Raw genomic sequence first — 18670 nt, 5'->3', positions numbered from 1 at the left:
ATAAGTCAGGTAATGAGTACAATTCTCTTTCTGGACCCTGTCACCCTCTCACCCTTTCTTTTGCTTTCCTCCCACTTGCCCATTTCATCCCTGCCCACAAGTGCTGCCTGTTTTTTGAGACAGGGTCTCACTATGTAACTCGTGCTGGCCTAGAACTTGTGATCTTCCTGCCTCAGCTCCCCACATGCTGGGATTACAGGCACACAGCTTATAAATTTCTTAATAAGGAAAGAGATCACAACTTCCAATTTATCAACAAGATATATCTTGATTTGTTTCAAAGCAAGCAGAAGAAAGCATGTTAAAGGTTCAGATGGTACACTGGCATGCATTTTTAGGCCAAGTGAGGGCAGGTGCCAGGGGGCAACTACTGCACTCACTGCTCTTACCACTTTTAGAGTCTAATCTTCTAACCACGAAAACATTATTAGACAAGGTATCGCTTTTCCTCTTAGTTACTGTAACTTTCCTCAGATCTTCAAAGTATAGAAACCCTTTATTAGGGGCTGGGAATATGGCCTAGTGGTTAAGTGCTCGCCTCATATACATGAAGCCCTGGGTTCGGTTCCTCAGCACCACATAAACAGAAAAGGCCAGAAGTAGCGCTGTGACTCAGTGGTAGAGTGCTAGCCTTGAGCAAAAAGAAGCCAGGGACAGTGCCCAGGCCCTGAGTTCAAGCCCCAGGACTGGCAAAAAAACCAAAAACAACAAAAAAGAAATCCTTTATTATTATTATCACTATTTCCAGGAGGAAAGGCCTGCTCTACATTATACCCTCCAATGCTGTTTCATGTGCATGGACTGACCTGTGTTATTTGTATTTTTAGCAGCTTCCACGGAATCCGCAGGAGCTCCATCTGAAAAACTAAAACAGTATGTTTAAAAAGTATTATTGTTAAGAAAAGTTCCAAAGACAAATACAGAGATATTTTCCTTATATAATGTAAGAGGGGTCTGCAGTGACTTCCCATCTGAGTGGGAAGAGAACACTGACATAAGTGTGTGGAGATCCCCCTGTTCTTAAGGACCACCTACCACCAATCATGCCCCACCCAGCACACAGGGTGCAGTTTGTTGTTTTCATTTTTTTTCTTTTTTGCCAGTCCTGGGGCTTGAACTCAGAGCCCAAGCACTGTCCCGGAGCTTCTTTTTGCTCAAGGCTAGCTAGCACTCTGCCACTGAAGCCACAGGACCACTTCCGGCTTTTTCTGTCTATGTGGTACTGAGGAATCGAACCCAGGGCTTCATGCATGCTAGACAGGCACTCTACCACTAGGCCACCTTCCCAGCCCCTCGTTTTCATTTCTATAGCCTCTTTCCTCAGAATCTGCTCCTAGCCTTCAAACCAAACCAGTCAGCCAGCCAACAGAAGCCAAAAAATATTTTCAAAATCACTGAACTCAGCCAGAGGCCAATGGCTCATGCTTGCAATCCTAGCTATTCAGGTGGCTGAGAGCAGTTCTAATCCAGCCTAGGCAGGAAAGTCCATGAGACTATCTCCAATTAGCCACCTCAGAGCCATAAGTAGAGCTGTGGCTTAAGTGGTAGAGCATGGGCTGGGAAAATGGCCTAGTGGCAGAGTGCTAGCTTTGAGCAAAAAGAAGCCAGGGACAGTGCTCAGACCCTGAGTCCAAGGCCCAGGACTGGGAAGGAAAAAAAAATAAAATCATACCTTAAGTGGTAGAGCATTACTCTTGACCAAAACGAAAAAAAAAAAAGTTCAGGGATAACACGTGGGCCCTGGGTTAAAGCCCCAGAACTGGCACATGAACATTCGTACACACATACAAAATCAACTCAGCTAGGCACCCATGGCTCATGCCTGTAATCTTAGCTATTCAAGAGGCTGAGATCTGAGAATTGCAGTTCAAAGCCAGCCAGACAGGAAAAGTTTGTGACACTCTTAACTTCCAATTTACTGCCAAAAAGCTCGAGTTACAGAGCTGTGGCGCAAGTAGCAGAGTGCCAGCCTTGAGCAAAAAAGGGACAGAGCTGAGACTCTGAGTTCACTCAACTTTACAAAAGCAAACACCCGAGAAGATACAAAACCAACAATGACCTTGACAAATCTCTAAAATTTCTCCCCTTGACCAACGGGTGAGCCACCTCAAATGATGTGAGTCCCCTGGGAGGGCTGAGACTAAAGGCTGGGAAGCATAATAATGGCTTTGATTTCCTAGTATCAATATCTGAGCTACTACTCACGAAAGCCATTTCCTCACCAGTTCAGATAGTATAGGAAAAAAGAGTTATCTATACCTTGAATTTAACTGATACAAGTTTACTGAAAGGTATCTTGACTCTCATTCAACTACATTTTACTGTTCTTAGCAGTAGTGTGGTTTGACCTGAGTCTCCTGCTTGTTAGGCAACTGCTCTACCACCATTCCACCAACCACCAACTAGATTCCATATATATACACAAAGCCCACTTTGGCTTACCTGTTATCTGCCATCTGAATGCTTTATCTCCTACGAATGAAAAATGAGAATTATATTCATAAAAAAACACCTGTTCAGACGTAGTAACACTGTCTGTGGCATGAAAATGAACTAAAAGGGCAACTGAGACTTTACCTGGCTAAAGAAAATGTCCCAGATCTTGCCCGAGTTTACTTGGGTACACACATTATTCTAAGCTCATTAGAGGGCACTCAAGGTCTATGCATTTCATTATGTAACAATTTTACTTTTTTTTTTTTTTAAACAATTTTACTCTTAATAATCTCTTGTTGGCACCAAAGAACAGGAACAATTAATCAATCCTACTTTGCCTTATCACCAATGAGTTCAACAACAGAAACACATAGTATGGTAGGCCATTATTTTAGAGCAATCTGAAAGCATTTACTGTTGTTTACTTTTTCCTTTTGTGCCAGTACTAGGCTTGAACTCAGGATTCCCATGCTCACTTGGCTTTTTCACCCAATGCTAGTCCTCTACCACTATGATTCTCAGATCTCAGCTTCCTGAGTCACTGATTTCAGGTATAAGCCACCGGTGCCAGGCTTATGCTTCTTGATCTAATTTTATCAGTTCATTCAGCGTCTTCATGATGTACTGTTGTGTAAAGATGCTATGTAATGCACACGATATGATCCATTTTTATAACATGCCTTTAAAATTACTATCTTGGACAGAATAAGGTGACTTTCTACCTAGGAATATTAAAGATGGATGCAAGAGTGCTTTTCTTTTTTTTTTTTTTCGGCCAGTCCTGGGCCTTGGACTCAGGGCCTGAGCACTGTCCCTGGCTTCTTTTTGATCAAGGCTAGCACTCTGCCACTTGAGCCACAGCGCCACTTCTGGCCATTTTCTATATATGTGGTGCTTGGGAATCGAACCCAGGGCTTTATGTATGCGAGGCAAGCACTCTTGCCACTAGGCCACATTCCCAGCCCAAGAGTGCTTTTCTTAAATAAAAGAATTTGATATTACAATTTTGAAACCAGACCTAAATACATCACTTAAAAGGGCCCAGCCCTTTCTGCCGTTTTGGAGCCTGTGGAAGCTGGCTGGGAACAGACTTCTAAAAGGCAAGTATGTCTGGAAGGCTGTGGTCTGGGCCACCTTTGCTGGCTATGAGCAGGGTCCCTGGAGCCCAAAAGAAGCATATGGTTCTTCTTAAAATTGAAGGTGTTTGGGGCTGGGGATATGGCCTAGTGGCAAGAGCGCTTGCCTCGTATACTTGAAGCCCTGGGTTCGATTCCCCAGCACCACATATACAGAAAAAGGCCAGAAGTGGCGCTGTGGCTCAAGTGGCAGAGTGCTAGCCTTGAGCAAAAAGAAGCCAGGGACAGTGCTCAGGCCCTGAGTCCAAAGCCCAGGACTGGCAAAAAAAAAAAAAAAAAAAAAAAAAAAGGTGTTTAAGTCCAAGGTAAAACGGTGAAACCAAACTCCACTTGGGAAAGAGAAAAGAGATGTGCTTATGTGCACAGGGCAAAAAGCAACCTTGACTCCTGGTGACAAACTTAACAGTGGCATGGCTCCTACCAAATTCTGAAGCAACCTGTGGACACGCAATCTGTGTAGTGCTGGATTAAAACTAACAAGAAGGGCCCTTAGAGGGAAAAGGAAGTTACAGAGAGGGCAAAATTGACTGGAAGATATTATAAACATGTGGAAATGTAACAGTGAAATCCCCTTGTATAATTAATGTTAGCTAATTTTTAAAAAGCTCTAAAGGTGCAATCAACTTCAGGAGTACCTCAAATCTCTTCCCACTAGATAGGGGAAACAAAGTGGACACAGATACATAGTAGATATATGTATCCAACAGCATCTCTCTACAGGCTGCTCTAGCTGAAGCCTCACGTCTGAGCATAGCCCAAACTACTCGACCACAAAAATCAGCTCCGTAGAATTTATGATTTACACCTATAATCCTAGCTGCTCAGGAGGCTGCAATCCGAAGATCACAGCTCGAAGCCAGCCCAGGCAGAAAGTCCTTGTGAGATTTTATCTCCAACTAACCACTCAAAAAAAACTGAAGTGGTGCTGTGGCTCAAAGTAGTAGAGCACTAGCCTTGAGCACAAAGGCTCAGGGACAGCACGCAGATCAACAATCAACCAAAAAGAAAAAAAAAAAAAAGGATTTCTGATCTACAAATGTTTTGTATTCAACCATTTCTTAATGTTTATACTGTTTCAAAATAAAGCCCACTGAAATGCTACATAAGTAACATTGTATTTTTTTGAAAATTTAAGCTATTTTAAGGAAGCAGAAAAAAAACCAAACAATATCAAAACCCAAAACAGGGGCTGGGAATATGGCCTAGTGGCAAGAGTGCTTGCCTTGTATACATGAAGCCCTGGGTTCAATTCCCCAGCACCACATATATAGAAAACGGCCAGAAGTGACACTGTGGCTCAAGTGGCAGAGTGCTAGCCTTGAGCAAAAAGAAGCCAGGGACAGTGCTCAGACCCTGAGTTCAAGCCCCAGGACTGGTAAAAAACAAACAACAAAAAAAAGACCCCAAAACACCTCCACAACAGCAGTCATCCAAACTGGTTTATTTGTTTGTATGTGTTTACTTTTTATTTGTGGGGGGGGGGGGACATGCACATGCCAGTCCTGGGGCTTGTACTATCTCTGAGCTTTTTTTGCTGAACGCAAGTGCTCTACCACTTGAACCACTGCTCCACTTCTGATTTTTTGACAATTAGTTGGTGATAAAGAGTCTCATGGATTTTCCTACCCAACCTGGCTTCAAACTACGATCTTCAGATCTCACTCTCCTGAGTAGCTGGATTAAAGCCTTAGGAAAATTAAATGAAGTGTGTTTGTGTTCGTTAAACAAAGTAAAAGGGCCCTAGAGGGGGAAAGGAAGAGTTAGAGAGGGTAAAATTGACTGGAAGAAAATATAAACATGTGGAATCCCCCTGTATAATTAATGTTAGCTAATTTTTTCTAAAAGTCCTAAATGTGCAATGAACTTCATGAGTGCCTCAAATCTCTTCCCACTTTTTTTTTTGGGGGGGGGGGTAGTAGAGCTTGAACTCTAGGGGTTGGGGTGTGATCCCTGAGCTCTTCAGCTCAAGGCTAGTGCTCTACCACTCCAGCCACAGGGCCACTTCAGTTTTCAAATGGTTAATTGGAGATAAAAGTCTCATAGGGACTTTTCTGCCCGGCTGGCTTCAAACTTCAAAACATGACCCTCAGATCTCAGCATCCTGATTAGCTAGGATTACATGTGTGAGCCACTGGTGCCTGGCTTAAAGGTAGCTTTTCTTTTTTCACTGGTCCTGGGGCTTGAACTCTGGGCCTGGGTGCTGTCCGTGGGCTTCTTCTGCTCAAGGCTAGTAGTGCTCTACCATTTTAGCTACAGTGCTATTTCCAGCTTTTTCTGTAATCAATTGGAGATAAGAGTCTCATGGGGACTTTGCTGCCCAGTCTGGCTTCAAACGTGAAACTGCGATCTAAGGAGTAGTAGCTAGGATTACAGATGTGAGCCACCGGTGCCACAGCTAAGGGTAGCTTTTCTATGGTAGACTTTTGAATTAACCCCCAGAAGATCAGAAATAGAGCTGTGGCTCCAAGTAGTAGAGCCTTTAGTCTCAGGCAAAAAGAGCTCAGGGACAGCACCTAGGCCTCGAGTTCAAGCCCCATGACCAACACTACACAAAACAACAAAACATATTGCTGATATTTCTACCATAACCTATAAAACCAAAGCTAGCTCACCTTGTTTTTGAAGTGGCCTTTCCCTGTGGACATGGGATGAAACACGTTTAGTTGTAACAGCTGACTGACTGTACACTTGCAGGAACAACAGGAAATTTAACACTACACAGCAAGTGGTCAAGATTAAAAGGTAAGTTCACAAAGTGGCCTTTTGTAGTTCTCTTACCACAAAAATACAATGTCCCTCCTGTCACTAAAAACACACAAAAATTTTAATTCAAAGGCAGACCAAGCAAAGCAGCCTGCTTCCTCTCAGCAGGCAGGGTGGAAAACCAATTCTGCCAGATGGAAACAAGTTTACCCAATTGTAAACTATTTCTTAAAAATGTCTTAGGGGCTGGGGATATGGCCTAGTGGCAAGAGAGCTTGCCTCGTATACATGAGGCCCTGGGTTCGATTCCCCAGCACCACATATACAGAAAACGGCCAGAAGTGGCGCTGTGGCTCAAGTGGCAGAGTGCTAGCCTTGAGCAAAAAGGAAGCCAGGGACAGTGCTCAGGCCCTGAGTCCAAGGCCCAGGACTGGCCAAAAAAAAAAAGTTCTTAGCATTCCAACATACCATCTTCACTTTCTATCCAACAATAAAGGCCTCCTGGTCACCATGTATGTGCTCAGACAAACCTCACAAGTGCTAATCAAGAGGTCCCAAGCCAAACAGTCTGAGGGCGGAAGAGAGGCATTTCCTGTGTGCTCACCAGCTGCTTTCTTCTATCACTGTGTAGAAAAAACTTACTAGATTTCCTTTTAAACCAAAAAGGTAAGCACTTCTAGGCTATCAATTCTAGTCCAAATTCCCAAGAAACTCAAGGTCACTAGGAAGACGGGCCCAGCAATCGGCTCCTGCCATTTCCTTCAGGTGAGAGCCCTTAGGCCTGAAGGGATTTAAATTGTTCTCTCCTTTACAGGATATCAAAACAAACATTTTAGGTCCCCATACAAAGTTCTTATAAACTTATGTCATACAGGATTTTGTTATTGTTTATTCATTTTTTGTGTGTTGGTACCAGGGCTTGAACCTCATGCTCGTATGCTCTACTCCTGAGCCACACAGCCAGACCAACATTTCACTGGTTAACTGGAGATGGAGTTTCAAGGACTGTTCTCAACAGGCTGACTTTGAACTCCAACCCTCCAGGTCTTGGCCCCTAATAGACAGGATTGCAGATGTGAGCCACCAGCACCAGGCTCTAGACAGGTGTATTTAGTTTTGTATTGGGGGGGGGGGGGTGGTTAGGTACTAGGGCTTGAGCTCAGGGCTTGGTTACTGTCCCTTAGCTTTTTCACTCAAGGCTGGTGCTCTATCATTTGAAGCCACAGCTCTACTTTCTTTGTACAGGTTTTAAACTGCATACAACCAAAAGAAAGAGTAGACAGCACCTCTAAAAGAAATTATAGATGGAGAGATGGCTCAGTGGTAGTGTGGAGTACGTGCTGAGAATGTGTGAAACACTGGGTTCAATTCCCAGCATCATCATCATAAAACAAAAATTCTCATCTGGCAAGGGGTGGCTCACATGCCTATAATCCTACCTTGTCAGAGGTTTGAAGCTAGCCTGGGCAAGAAAGTCCATGAAACCCTTATCTCCAATTAGCACCAACAAAGCTGGAAGTGGAGCTGGGGCTCAAGTGGTAGAGGACTAGGCCTTGATCAAGCAAAAAGATCAGGGACTGGGCTCAGGCCATAAGTTCAAGCCCTGGGACTGGCAAGTAATTCTGAACTACACTGTGAAACTTACACATTTATACTTGAGGTCACTTCCTCCTACTTTTAGAAACTATCAATTGGGGCTGGGGATATGGCCTAGTGGCAAGAGAGCTTGCCTCGTATACATGAGGCCCTGGGTTCGATTCCCCAGCACCACATATACAGAAAACGGCCAGAAGTGGCGCTGTGGCTCAAGTGGCAGAGTGCTAGCCTTGAACAAAAAGGAAGCCAGGGACAGTGCTCAGGCCCTGAGTCCAAGGCCCAGGACTGGCCAAAAAAAAAAAAAAAAAGAAACTATCAACTGTTCTAAAGAAAAAAATGGAAGCCAGGTACTGGTGGCTCAAGCCTGTAGTCCTAGTTATTCAGGAGGCTGAGATGGGTGTGTGTGGAAGCAGCAATATTTTAAACTGGGAATGGCTACAAGGGGATCAATATGCTCTCAATAATAGGCAACTAAACCCAAGAGGAAAATGAAAAAAGAGCTGTGGATTTTGTTGTTTTGAGATTTGTTTTCCTGGTGTTGCCCAGGCTAGCCTTGACCTCCTGGATTCCAGAGTAACGTGACTACAGATATATACAACTATGCTCCCTCTAATGGGAATATCTTAAGACTCAAACACAAGCCAGCAGTCGGTAGCTCACACATGTAATCTCACTCAGGAGGTTGAGATCTGAGGTGAGTGGTTCAAAGCCAGCCCAGGCAGCAAAGTCTTTAGACTCATGTCCAATTGACTATAAAGTCCAGAAGTGAAGCTGTGGTTCAAGTGGTAGAGCTCTAGCTTTGAGCATAAAAGATCAAGAACAGCACTCAAGTTCCAATTACTAGCACAAAAACACAAAATGAAATTTATAGTAATAAAGTCCAAAAGCCAGGTGCCAGAGGCTCATGCCTGTAATCCTACCTACTCAGGAGGCCAAAATCTGAGGATTGCAGTTCAAAGCTAGGGGCAATAAAGGGCAAAAAAGTTCTGTGAGCCTTTTAACTCTGGTAAACTACTCAGAAAAAGTCTTAAGTGGTGCTGTGGCTCAAGTGGTAGAGCACTAGCCTTGAGCACTGAGGCTCAGGGACAGAGTCTAAGCCCTGAGCTCAAACCCTAGGACTGGAACGCAAAAAAAAAGTATAAAATATTTTTTATGGGCCAAAGGTGTTTTGCTTTCTTCAATCCTTTCAAATCTCAGAAGAAAATGCTTAATAAAAACAAAACAAAAAAAATACCTTTTCTCTCGTCCCCAAATCAGGCAATAGCTGAGAAAATTCACCATGAAGTTTTTCTATCCCACTCTACCTAGTAGACAAGAGATCCATGATAATGAATCCTTACCACCTCTCGCCCTCTTCCGTGGCCCCTCTCTTCATCCTGATTCCCTTATTACCTTCCACAGTATCTACCCCACCAGGCTGGGGAGTCTCAGTCTAAATTAGCTCATCAAATGTTTAGTATTCTGTGAGAGTACAAAACTGTGAAATGGACCTCAAGTGCAATAAAAAAACAATCAAGTAGAGCAAAAGTTTAGCAACAACGCAAGGCCTTGGAACCACAGCACACAAAAAGACTTTCAGGCAGGCCCAGGTGGCTCAACCTGTAATCCTAACTACTCAGGAGGCTGAGATAGAATTGCAGTTTGAGGCCAGCCCAGGCAGAAAATTAGTATCTCTAAATAAACCATTCAGAAGTGGTAACTGAAGGTGTGACTCAAAACAGCACAGGTGCCAGCGGCGAGCAAACAAAACAAAACAAAAAACCAAACTTGAGGCCTTGAGTTCAAAATCTAGTAGGGGAAAGCAACCGGGTTATCTCTCTCATTAAAACTTCTTTCACTGGGTAGGGAAGAGAGAGAGGAGGAAAACCGAGGAAGGGGTAACAATGACCAAGATGCATTGTGGAACTGTAACCTCAGTACAAACACTTAATAATGAAATTAAAGAGATAAATACAATAAAATACGGAAGAAAAATAAAGGCTCTCGTTAGCCAGGAGTCATGGCTCACACCTGTAATCCTAGCTACTCAAGAGGCTGAGATCTGAGGGCTGAGGTTCAAAGCCAGTTTAAGTAGGAGACTAATCTCAAATTAACTAGCAAGACGCCAGAGATGGGGCTGTGAGTTCAGGTGACAGAGAGCTAGCCTCGGGGAGAAAAAAAGTTAACTCAGCACCCAGGCTGAGTTCAAGCACCCGAAGGGTGGGCACGCATGTGCACTACACATCCGAAATATGCTCCAAAGCATTTCCAGTAAGGGATGCTGGGCCTGTTCTATCTCCCAGCTCTTCGTGGGCTGAGCTTTAATGCGCGCGAAGAACTTCACGGAGCCCCGGAGTGTAACGAACAGAGAGTCCTTCACTGTGGCAGGAAGGCACTAACTTGAAACGCGCTCCTCTCGGCACGCGGGAGCGCTACCTATCGGCTCTCACCAGCGGCCAGAGGGCCCCCGGGGGCTCCTCCGAGAAGGGCCGTCGGAAACACGGCGGGGAGGGAGGGGGGCTCGGGGCCGGGGGGCAAACCCGCCTCCGGAACTCCAGGCCCCGGCCCGCCCGTCCGCGCTCTAATCGGGCTCCGCCGAGCGCGGCGGCCCGAGCGCGGTCTTATCGCGGCCCCGCAGCGCTCCGGGAGGGGCCCAACACCGGGCGCCTCCCCGCGAGCGAGCGGACCCCGAAGTTCCCTCCCGGAGAGCCTCCGCCGCCCCGGAAGGTGACTTTACCAGAGCGCCCGGCTCGAGGCCCGGCCCGCCAGAGCCCCGCGGTCACCGGCCGAGGCCGCCGGGGAGCTCGCGCCGCGTCACCGCGCCGGAGCGGCCGGGCGGAGGCCGCGCCGGGCCGCCTCGTCCCGCCCGCTCGGCCCCCGCTCACGCACGCACGGCGCCGGCGGGAGGCGCGGGCCCGACCTCACGTGCGCCTCCGCCGGAGGCCCGCGAGGCCGCGGCGGGAACAAAGCGGCGCTGACCTTCAGCCGGGGGCGGGCGGAGCGGAGGGAGGGAAGGAGGGAGGGAAAACCGTCCGCCGCCCGCGGCCCAGCCCGCCGCCGCCGCCGCCACCGCCCCGCGGCCCGGGCCGCCGCCCCGCCCCTGCCGCCTGCCCGGGCCGCCGGGCTCCCAGACGGCGCCCAGAATCCGCCCGGCCTCCACCCGAGCCCGCCCGGCCCCTCCCCGCCCGCCGCGCCGTTACCCGCGGGCGCCGCGCGCACCGCACCTCGCGCCTCCTGCGGCAGTGGCGGCCGTGCCTCAGTTCGCTCCGGAGCTGCGCCGCCGTGGCTGCCAACAAAGCCGCCTTCTATTGGCCGCGCCCTCTGGCTCCTCCCTCCGCGAGCAAGGCGGGCTCCGATTGGAGGGTTGTGGCGCAAGTGGATTGCGCCGGGGCGGGGCGGAAGGCGTCCAATCGGAAGCCGCCAGGGCGGGGCGCGCCGGCGAGTCGTATGCAAATGAGACGCGTCACGTGCACGGCCGCTTTAAAAGGGTAGCGCGGGGCCGCACGTGGGTGGCGCGGTTCTCCCTCCGCGGCCGCGACCCTCCCGGTGCGTCCGACGGGCCGCGCTTCCAGCCATCCGTGGTGCCGGTGAGCCGGGGCCCCTCGGCCCTAGGCCCCGGTGTCCGGGGCCGGGGGCGTGGCGGGTCCGCCCGGCCGGGAAGCAGCGGAGGCTTGGCCTCCCGCGGGGATGGGTGGAGAGGCCCCAGTTAAGCTCACACCGGAGGCCTGGGGATCACTGTTCAGAGCCAGCCCGGGCGGGAACGATTTGAGAGACGGAATCCCCAATTAGCCACCGAAAAGCCAGAAGTGGAGCTGTGGCGCAAGTGGTAGGGCACTAACTAGCCTTGAGGACAAAAGGCCAAGATGGCCCTCAGGCCCTGAGTTCAAACCCCAGGACGGGCACACACACACACACAGAAAAATCTATTCATACTTCGTGAGGCTAGTTCAGTTCTGCTTTGGACCACAGATGTTTGACGCCTCTACCTTTTTTTATTTCTTTGAGGTCACTTCTGAAACTTTCTAATTATTTGTTAGGCAAATGATTGCTGTGCTATGCACTTCATAACCCAGAGTAACTTAAAACCATCTAAAAGTTGAGTTTGACCAGGGTCGGGTACAAACCTGGGGTGGCCAGCTTGTGCCCGAGGCCTGGGTGCCACGCCCAGAACCCTGAAAACTGTACGTGTATGTCCACCCGTGCACGCTCTAGATTCTTCCAGCTTCAACTAGAAGGGTTGACCATGTCATGATTATGCTTTACCTTCGTTGAGGAAAAGCTGAGGCTAGGGCATCAGTCGGGCTTTCCTCCTGATTTAGGGTAATGGGGGGACCAAGTAAGGGGTCAGGGTTTTTCACCAAAACCAACTTAAGCACCTGTTACAACTTTGTCTAAGCACTCTTTCGGCTGGCGTCCCCACCCCTGCATGTGCCCCTGCCAGCTTTGGGTGGCGTGTATGGCTTGGTTTTGTGTCTTTCCTCAGCTGCCTCCTGCCTCTCTCTCCTCCAGGACCAAGCGCAGTGGCCACTGAACTTGTTGGGAAGAAGGGATGAGGGGATGGTAGCCAAGGACCTCCAGGGGGAGCCAGCAGGAGCTAGGCAGGGGCGGCTCACACCTGTAACCCTAGCCACTCGGGAGGCCGAGATCTGAGGATCACGGTTCAAAGCAACCTGGGCAGAAAAGTCTGTGAGCCTCTTATCTCCAATTAAACACACACGTGCGCGCGCGCACACACACACACACAGTGACGTCAGACGTGGAGCTGTGGCTCAAGTGGTAGGATGCCAGCCTTGAGCCTGAACAGCTAAGAGATAGTGCCCAGGCCCTGAGTTCAAGTCCCAGGACCGGCACAGAAAAAAGGAGTAGCCAACAGGGCCTGACGTGTATGGTGCCTGCTCAGTCCGCAGCACCTACCGATAGCTGGGGGTTGCTCATGTTCCTTCAGACGGCACAGAGAGCCGGTGAGAGAGGGCTCCTCGGGCAGGTGCCGCAAGTCCCCACGAGATGGGTGGGCCGTGGTGAGTGGGGTCGGGTGCAGGGTGGCTCTGGGCACTCGAGTCTTCCTCAGGCCTCTGCAGAGGTTGGGATTCCCAGCAGTAAGAACTCCGAATCATCCTGCAGTTACCTTTGGAAGCCAGAGCATGCCTGACCGTAGCCTTCACGGAGTCACACACTGGCTCTGCCTGCACTGAGGCTGCCTTTTGTGTCCTCTATTATGGCCTTAAATGGATTGGCTTTTTTGAGTATCTGTATTTTTGTACCTCATGTCTCGGCTTTTTCTGCTCAAGGCCGGTGTTTTACCACTTGAGCCACAGACCCACTCTCTGCTTTTTGGTGATTAACGGAAGATGAGTTGTACAAACTTTCCCGTCCAGGCTGGCTTCAAACCTTGATCCTCAGATCTGGGCATCCTGAGCAGCACAGCGTGACAGGTTAGTGATAGGGAAACAAAGTGGAGACCCATGCCCGGCCTAGCCATTCCAGAGACACCCAGGAGTTCTCTCCTCCCTGGACCCCTTCTAAGATTTGAGGTACCAAAGTAGTTTAGGGAGGAAATGTGACCGGTGAGATGAGTGAGGAGGGGGAAATTATATTGTTCGTGATAAACATAAAAGCAGCCAGACGCTAGTTGACACCAGGAACCAACTAGCAAAGCAGTTAAGCTTCCGTCCATTGAAATGCTAAGTTACAGCAGGTACCAGTGGTTTATACTTGTAATTCCAGCTACTCAGGAAGGCGGAGATCGGAGGAGCTCCAAGTGAAGCCAGCCAGAGCAGGCAAGGCTGTGAGAGTCTTATCTCCAACTAACCAGCAAAAAGCCGGAACTGGAGAGCGCCTAGCCCCGGTAACGGCACTCAATAAATGCTTTTAGAGGCCTAAAAGGGGCTATGCAAAACTGCCTGTTTGAAATGGTAAAAATGAGATCAGTGAAGGGTAGTGACAGTGTAAGATGAGAAGCCGATCTGAGGAAAACGCTGCAGCTCACCTAGTGTCCCTATGCTTTGGGTAGACCCAGAGACACCTCCACATTTTAGGGTACTAAGTAACACTCATCTTGGCTACAGCGCTGTTGGTGGACCAGGCTCCACAAGTGCTAGGTCTTGTTGGCTTCTCTATTTTTTTTTCTGTGCTGGTCCTGGGACTTGAACTCAGGGCCTGGGCACTATCTCTTAGCTGTTCAGGCTCAAGGCTGGCATCCTACCACTTGAGCCACAGCTCCACGTCTGACGTCACTGTGTGTGTGTGTGTTTAATTGGAGATTTTTCTGCCCAGGTTGCTTTGAACCGTGATCCTCAGATCTCGGCCTCCCGAGTGGCTAGGGTTACAGGTGTGAGCCGCCCCTGCCTAGCTCCTGCTGGCTCCCCCTGGAGGTCCTTGGCTACCATCCCCTCATCCCTTCTTCCCAACAAGTTCAGTGACCACTGCGCTTGCTCCTGGAGGAGAGAGAGGCAGGAGGCAGCTGAGGAAAGACACAAAACCAAGCCATACACGCCACCCAAAGCTGGCAGGGGCGCATGCTGCAGGGGTGGGGACGCCAGCCGAAAGTGAGAGTGCTTAGACAAAGTTGTAACAGGTGCTTAAGTTGGTTTTGGTGAAAAACCCTGACCCCTTACTTGGTCCCCCCCATTACCCAAAATCAGGAGGAAAGCCCGAGGCCCCGGCTCTGGCGGGTCCTTGTCTGTGGACAGTCCTTGACGCACCCCACCCAGCAGAAGCACCAACCATGGGCTCTTCCAGGTCAGGGGAAAAAGCCACGTGAGAGCACGAGGCACCGAGTGTTCACGTGCACACACGAGCATACGCACCCCCCCCCCCCCCAGGCTGCTTTCTCGGTAGTACTGGTCTTGGCTTCAGGCCCTTCTCTCCAGTCACTGCAATCCCCTCGGGTTCCAGAATTGATCCCTGACATCTTTATGAAGGAAGCTGGTCTTTTGTTTCAGTGATGGTACTGGGCTTGAACTCCGGGCCTTGGAGCTATGCATTAGCTTTTCTGCTCAAGGTCAGGAAGGAGATAGAGCCACAGGTGTGCTGTTGGCTTTTTTGCTGGTTAGAGATAAGCTTCACTTGGACGCGGCTTCCCAGGCTGGCTTCAAACCTTGATCCTCAGACTGCAGCCTCTGGAGTAGCCGGGATTACAGACAGAGCCGCCAGCACCCGGCCACCCTGAGTGTCACAGACACGCTGAGAGACACCCTGAGTGTCTCAGGTCTGACACTGGTGAAGCAGCAGGTTTCAGAGAGGGGCAGCCTCCAGGGGGACCTTCCCATTCCCTCTGCCTTGCAAATGCATGCTCCCGGAGTTTGCTTCATCATTCTTTTCTGTGCTCCAATTGTCCCAGGCTTGGCTAGGAGACTTTTATTTCAACACAGTTGTAGACTCCCAAGTTGTCCCAAGTCCTGAGAGGCCCCAAGTACGCTTTCCACGGGCCTCCCAACGGTCAGCAGGCTGTCCTATATCACATCACCACCTAGGCAGCTCGCCCCCACACCCTCGAGGGCTCGGCCAGTGACTGCGCCTCCCTCCCCGGCCCAGCTCCTGGCAGCCAAACCTCTCGCCATTCCTACAGCTGGGGTTTCTAGCATGCTGTCTACGCAGGCTGTCTATGCTGTCTACCTGTGAACTCCTGAGATTGGCTCTCCTCTTAGCCTAATTCCCTTAAGACTCAACTCTGCCAGCCTCCTCAAATGGCCCTCCTCTAGACACAAGGAGGTGCAGGATCTACTCCCGGCAGTGGCCACAGCAGCAGGGCGGGGACAGCTTCCTGGCTGCACATGAAACCTCCTGCTGTCCAGCTACAGTCCTGGACCTGGAACTCTGGGCTTTGGGGGGGCTGTCCCTGAGTTCCTTTTTGCTCAAGCCTAGTGCTCTACCACCACTTGAACCGCAGCACTACTTTTGGCTTTTTCTGTGATTAGATATCAGCCTCGGGGACTTTCCTGCCCTGGCTGGCTTCCAACTGCAATCCTCAGTTCTCAGCTTCCCGAGTAGCTAGGATCATACACGTGAGGCAGTGCCCAGCCTTGCTCACTGCTTTGCTTTGTTTTCTCACTTGTACCTTCTCTGTTAAATGTTTTGCATGTGCAGTACTGTGGCTTCAACTCAGGACCTCCCACTCTTGTGTTTTTATTTTTTTTAGCTCAAGGCTGGTTGGTGCTTCACAACTTAAGCCATACCTCCACGTTCCCCTTCCAGCTTTCTGCTCATTAACTGGAGATAAGGGTCTCAGGGCTTTTCCGCCCTGGCTGGCTTCCCTCGGCAGTCCTCAGCTCTCAGCCTTGAGTAGCTAGGATTACAGGTGTGCTCCACTGCCCTCGGCACTCACTGGCTTTGTGTCAGAGTGCAGTTAGGCGATCGCTGTGCCAGGGGCCGGGTGTGGCTCAGCGGCAGGTGCAGCTTATGCCTGTTCCCTGTTCCGCACAGGAAAACAAAGCACGCCAGTGTACGAACGAGCTACTGAGGCATTTGGTGGTTCTGTTTGGTCTCAGAACACACCCACTGGACTGGGAGTGAATCTCACCTGCCTGGCTCATCCTCACTCCCTAGGCGGATCCAATTCCCAACACATGGCAGTGTGGGATATTGTGAAGGACTTCTCATCACCCCCTACGTTCCTACAGCCCTTCCCAGCCCTTCCTTGTGGACACGCGTGGCCTCTGAGACATCTCAATTGGATGGACCGAGGAAGTCTTAGCCTGGTCACTGAGGCTCCAACCAAAGACGCCATATAGGGCCCTCCTCTCTCAGGAAATGCACACATGCAGCTGTGGGCTGCCACATCACAGATAGAGCCACCAGAGGTCAGAACGCCCAGCAGCCCAGCCCCGAGAGGGCGACCACGGGAAAGACCGCAAGCCACCCTGGCTTGGCCTAGGCAACTCAGAGCAAGGAGTCAACAACAGAGGACGGTCGTTAGCCAGGTGCTGGCGGCTCACACCTGGAATCCTAGCTACTCAGGAGGCTGAGGTCTGGGGATTGTAATTCGAAGTTGGTTGAGAAGGAAAGTCCATGAGACACATCTCTAACCACCAAGAAGCTGGAGCTGTGGCTCAAGTGACAGAGCGCTAGCCACGAGCACAAAAGCTCAGAGACGGTGCTCACGCCCTTGGTTCAAGCCCCAAGAGTGGCACCAAAAAAAAGAAAAGGAGATGGTTGTGGTTCTCTTTACCGTGCTCCGGGGTGGTCTGTTCTGAAGCGGACAGCTAGAACAGGCACCTTTACTTTGTCTAGCGGCCTTTTTTGCATGCGTGTGTGTGTGTGTGTGTGTGTGTGTGTGTGTGTGTGTGCGCGCGCGCATGCATGCTCTAGTCCTGTGGGCGCTGTCCCTGAGCTTTGTTGCTCAAGGCTAAGTCTACCACTTGAGCCACAGCTCTACTTCTGGCTTTTTGGTGGCTCACTGGAGGTAAGAGTCTCACACTTTCCTGCCCAGGCTGGGTCCAAACCTCAGATCTGAGCCTCCTGAGCAGCTAGGTAGGTTTACAGGCGTGAACCACCTGTGCCGGGCCCTTGCTGGTTTTCTTGGACAAGACTCAAAACCCGTGCACTCATAGCCAGGACTGGATTCCGTCACTGCCTCCAGCCCCACGCCGCTGTGCTGCGTGGGGCCCTGTGGCAGCCCTGCCGCATCCTGGCGGGGCGCCGGGCACCTCACACAGGCCCAGGTGCCTTTGCGGGGCTGCTCCAGAGCTGCGGCCTGCCTCTGTCCCCATGGAGCTGACCCGGCACCGCCTCTGCAGGCCCGCAGTGGGCTCGGGCTCACAGCTTCCCGTGCCATGGAGGGGCATGGAGGGGCAGGCCAGCTCTCAGCCTGGGGCAGGAGCGGAGCAGAAGCAGGCGGCGAGCACCGGTGGTGGGGGGAGGAGGGGAGGCCCTGCCGCCGCCCAGCTCAGTTTCTAGGAGACCCACCGTACGTGCCCATCCGAGCCGGCAGACCACGCGCTCTTTGTCTGAGGCTGCCAGGCTGAGCCGGCCTTTGTTCGACTCCAATGCCTCCAGATGCGCCCACACAGCAGAGATTAGCAGGGCTGCGGCGGGCTGAAGGGGCTCCATTGACCGGCATGCTGACCCAGCGGCCCGGGCTCCCAAGTGCTGAGCGAGCAGGGTGACGTGGACAGGGCGGCACGGGCCTGGGGACCAGGGATTTATTATTGAGGTCTCAGATCCACCACAGACACGCGCCTACACCCACACGATTCTGAGCGAAAGGTCCGAGGACGGCTGGATGGCGAGCGCGCGGGGCGCGGGGCACCGCCCACCGGGCCGAGGCCGGCCAGTCAGTCCGCCCGTGGCCTCACTGCACGCTTCCGTTCTGAACCATCTGCAGATACTCTCTGTGGAGCTTCTCTTGGGCTTCCCACAGCTTCTTCAGCTTCTTGGCCTGCCCCTTGCTCAGTTCCTTGCCTTCCGTGTCATGTGTGGGCAGACCCTGCAACGACAGCACCGGGTACCTCGGGGCCCTCGGGCATTCCCCGCCCCCCCGCGGCCATGTTCCCACTTGGGAGTGTGCGCTCATCACCCCGCTCAGGACCCAGTGTCCTGACTCGGCTCCGGCTGGGTGCCGGTGGCTCCCAACTACAATCCTAACTGTTCAGGAGGCTGAGATCTGAGGATCCTAGTTCAAAGCCCGTTTAGGCAGTAAAGTCCATAAGACTCTTATTGCCAACAAAGTAGCAAAAAGCTGGAAGGGAAGCTGTGGTTTGAGTGGTAGAGCACCAACCTTGAGAGAAAAATAAAAATCAGGGACAGTGCCCAGGCCCTGGATTCAAGCCTTAATACTGACACAGGGAGAAAGACAGCCAGAGACTGGGGCGAGGGCACTGTCC

General features: G+C 50.9%; 3 protein-coding genes across 7 annotated transcripts in view; 1 reads left to right on the top strand and 2 right to left on the bottom strand.

Moving 5' to 3' along the window:
* The window catches only part of Nap1l4 (nucleosome assembly protein 1 like 4), a 43116-nt gene extending 31947 nt beyond the window's left edge, over positions 1-11169 (bottom strand). For 2 of the 4 annotated variants that reach the window (XM_048361042.1, XM_048361039.1), the window contains exons 1-3: positions 11051-11158; positions 2443-2472; positions 807-865 (exon numbers count right to left, since the gene is read on the bottom strand). In XM_048361042.1, the coding sequence (XP_048216999.1) occupies positions 807-865; positions 2443-2456 (73 nt within the window). In that variant the 5' untranslated portion in view covers positions 2457-2472; positions 11051-11158. Of the gene's footprint in view, positions 1-806; positions 866-2442; positions 2473-6184; positions 6285-11050 lie in introns of those variants that run through there. The other 2 variants (XM_048361040.1, XM_048361041.1) reach the window with 2 other exon arrangements.
* LOC125362647 (translation initiation factor IF-2-like) lies at positions 9755-11560 on the top strand. The gene is made up of 3 exons (XM_048361463.1): positions 9755-9778; positions 10239-10775; positions 10982-11560. Exons 1-3 carry the CDS (start codon positions 9755-9757, stop codon positions 11558-11560), a joined length of 1140 nt encoding a protein of 379 aa, XP_048217420.1.
* Positions 11561-17956: 6396 nt separating this feature from the next.
* Positions 17957-18670, bottom strand: part of Cars1 (cysteinyl-tRNA synthetase 1) — a 36802-nt gene continuing 36088 nt past the window's right edge. For both annotated transcript variants that reach the window (XM_048361027.1, XM_048361025.1), the window contains one exon: positions 17957-18273. In XM_048361027.1, the coding sequence (XP_048216984.1) occupies positions 18139-18273 (135 nt within the window). In that variant the 3' untranslated portion in view covers positions 17957-18138. The remainder of the gene's footprint in view (positions 18274-18670) is intronic.

This window comes from Perognathus longimembris, chromosome 13 (genome assembly GCF_023159225.1).
Source record: "Perognathus longimembris pacificus isolate PPM17 chromosome 13, ASM2315922v1, whole genome shotgun sequence".
NCBI lineage: Eukaryota > Metazoa > Chordata > Mammalia > Rodentia > Heteromyidae > Perognathus > Perognathus longimembris.
Note: the sequence above shows the minus strand (reverse complement) of the source record. Positions and strands in the feature narration are given on the sequence as shown.

Bases quoted from the DNA above. Each gene is read 5' to 3' on its own strand.
- LOC125362647 (XM_048361463.1), top strand. From the start codon at position 9,755: ATGACCAAGATGCATTGTGGAACT. The intron at 9,779-10,238 runs GTAACCTCAGTA...TCACTGTGGCAG, and splicing joins CCAAGATGCATTGTGGAACT to GAAGGCACTAACTTGAAACG. The intron at 10,776-10,981 runs GTGCGCCTCCGC...CCGGGCTCCCAG, and splicing joins AGGCGCGGGCCCGACCTCAC to ACGGCGCCCAGAATCCGCCC.